Below are 1,447 nucleotides of genomic sequence, written 5' to 3'. Positions count from 1 at the left end.
GAAAAAACCATTTGTCATTTGTAATTTTGATATGGTTGTGACCTGGCGTAACGTACCTTTTGAACTATAATTTTCAACTCTTATTCCTTCCTTTTAAAGAAATTTGTTAATGTTTTTTTTCCTTTTTATGGACTTCTAAACAAAATTATTGTGTTTATTTCCTTTTGCTTGGGTGAACAATAATGAAGTGGGGCAATATGCAAGGGTGTTTAAGTCATTGTACACGGTTTATATGCAGTTCACCAGGTCAGGCCACACCCATTTACCAGGCAATGCAATCATGATCACCAGTACCATCACAGTTGTTCTTTCCAGCACAGTGGTGAGTCACCCATCATCTAACTCTCTTTATCTCTAAATATTATAATCAAATTTTATATCTAAATATAGAGTTTGAAACTTTATATAGATACTCTAATTTTGATATGCATGAGATTTCAGTTTTTATTGATACAAAAAAAAAAAATTAAATTAATACTTTCTTTTCTCTTTAAATAAGAGTGGATAAAGATTCACTAATATATGACGGAGGAAAAAGATAGGGTAGAAATTTAAAGAATAAACCTTTGTTTTGAATGGCACAGTAACCTATAGGTCAGAACCTCATCTATTTAGAGATGTGTATAATAAAAATTATATTGTAAATCATAAATTTGGTAACAAACTAATGAATCACTAAATTATTTATGTACAAACTAATGAATCACTAAATAAATTATTTATGTACAAACTAATGAATCTTATTTATGTACAGATATGATGTATTATACTTTTAACATTTTCAACTATAATTTTTTGTTTTTTTGTTTTTTTTGTTTTGTTCCAGTTTTTTGGAATGATGACAAAACCCCTGATAGGGATTCTGCTACCCCAACCAAAATACACAATGAGCATGCTGTCTTCGGAACCCTCATCCCCAAAATCCTTCACAGTCCCACTCCTCACCAACGACGACCCAAACAGCCATTCCCAATCCCAATCCCATTCCCATTCCCCTCTGGGGCTGTTCCTCCGAATCCCGGCCCATACGGTTCACCATTATTGGCGGAGATTCGACGACGCCTTCATGCGTCCTGTTTTTGGAGGGAGGGGCTTTGTGCCCTTCGTCCCTGGCTCCCCGACCGAAGACCCCAACCAACAATGGCAAACTGAAGGACCACTTGAAGCCGCCGTTGATGACAACAAAACCATTCTTATACAGACTCGATGGTAAAATAGAAGAAGAAACAAAGGTAACAACTTAATTACTATTACAACATTGATCATTCTTTCTTTTTTTTTCCTTTTTACTTTTTCATTTCTTTCCACACTTCTGTGTTTTGGCTTGGGGTTTGAGGGATTTTGCTTTTTGTGGTTGAATTCAGGTTGGTTTGAAAGAGAGATGATAAAGGAAAAAAAAAAAAAAGTTTGGTTGTTGTGTATAGCTTAACAAGGATGTGAGTTTTTT

The 1,447-nt window shown here is 34.6% G+C and overlaps 1 protein-coding gene across 1 annotated transcript; it reads left to right on the top strand.

The window, feature by feature from the left end:
* Positions 1-239: 239 nt before the first annotated feature.
* On the top strand, positions 240-1,405 carry LOC111786096 (sodium/hydrogen exchanger 2-like). Its single transcript, XM_023666441.1, has 2 exons — positions 240-322; positions 827-1,405. The coding sequence occupies exons 1-2, from the start codon at positions 281-283 to the stop codon at positions 1,211-1,213; spliced, it is 429 nt and encodes a 142-aa protein (XP_023522209.1). The 5' UTR covers positions 240-280; the 3' UTR covers positions 1,214-1,405.
* The last annotated feature ends 42 nt before the right edge of the window (positions 1,406-1,447 follow it).

This window comes from Cucurbita pepo, unplaced genomic scaffold (genome assembly GCF_002806865.2).
Source record: "Cucurbita pepo subsp. pepo cultivar mu-cu-16 unplaced genomic scaffold, ASM280686v2 Cp4.1_scaffold001008, whole genome shotgun sequence".
Lineage (NCBI taxonomy): Eukaryota > Viridiplantae > Streptophyta > Magnoliopsida > Cucurbitales > Cucurbitaceae > Cucurbita > Cucurbita pepo.
Note: the sequence above shows the minus strand (reverse complement) of the source record. Positions and strands in the feature narration are given on the sequence as shown.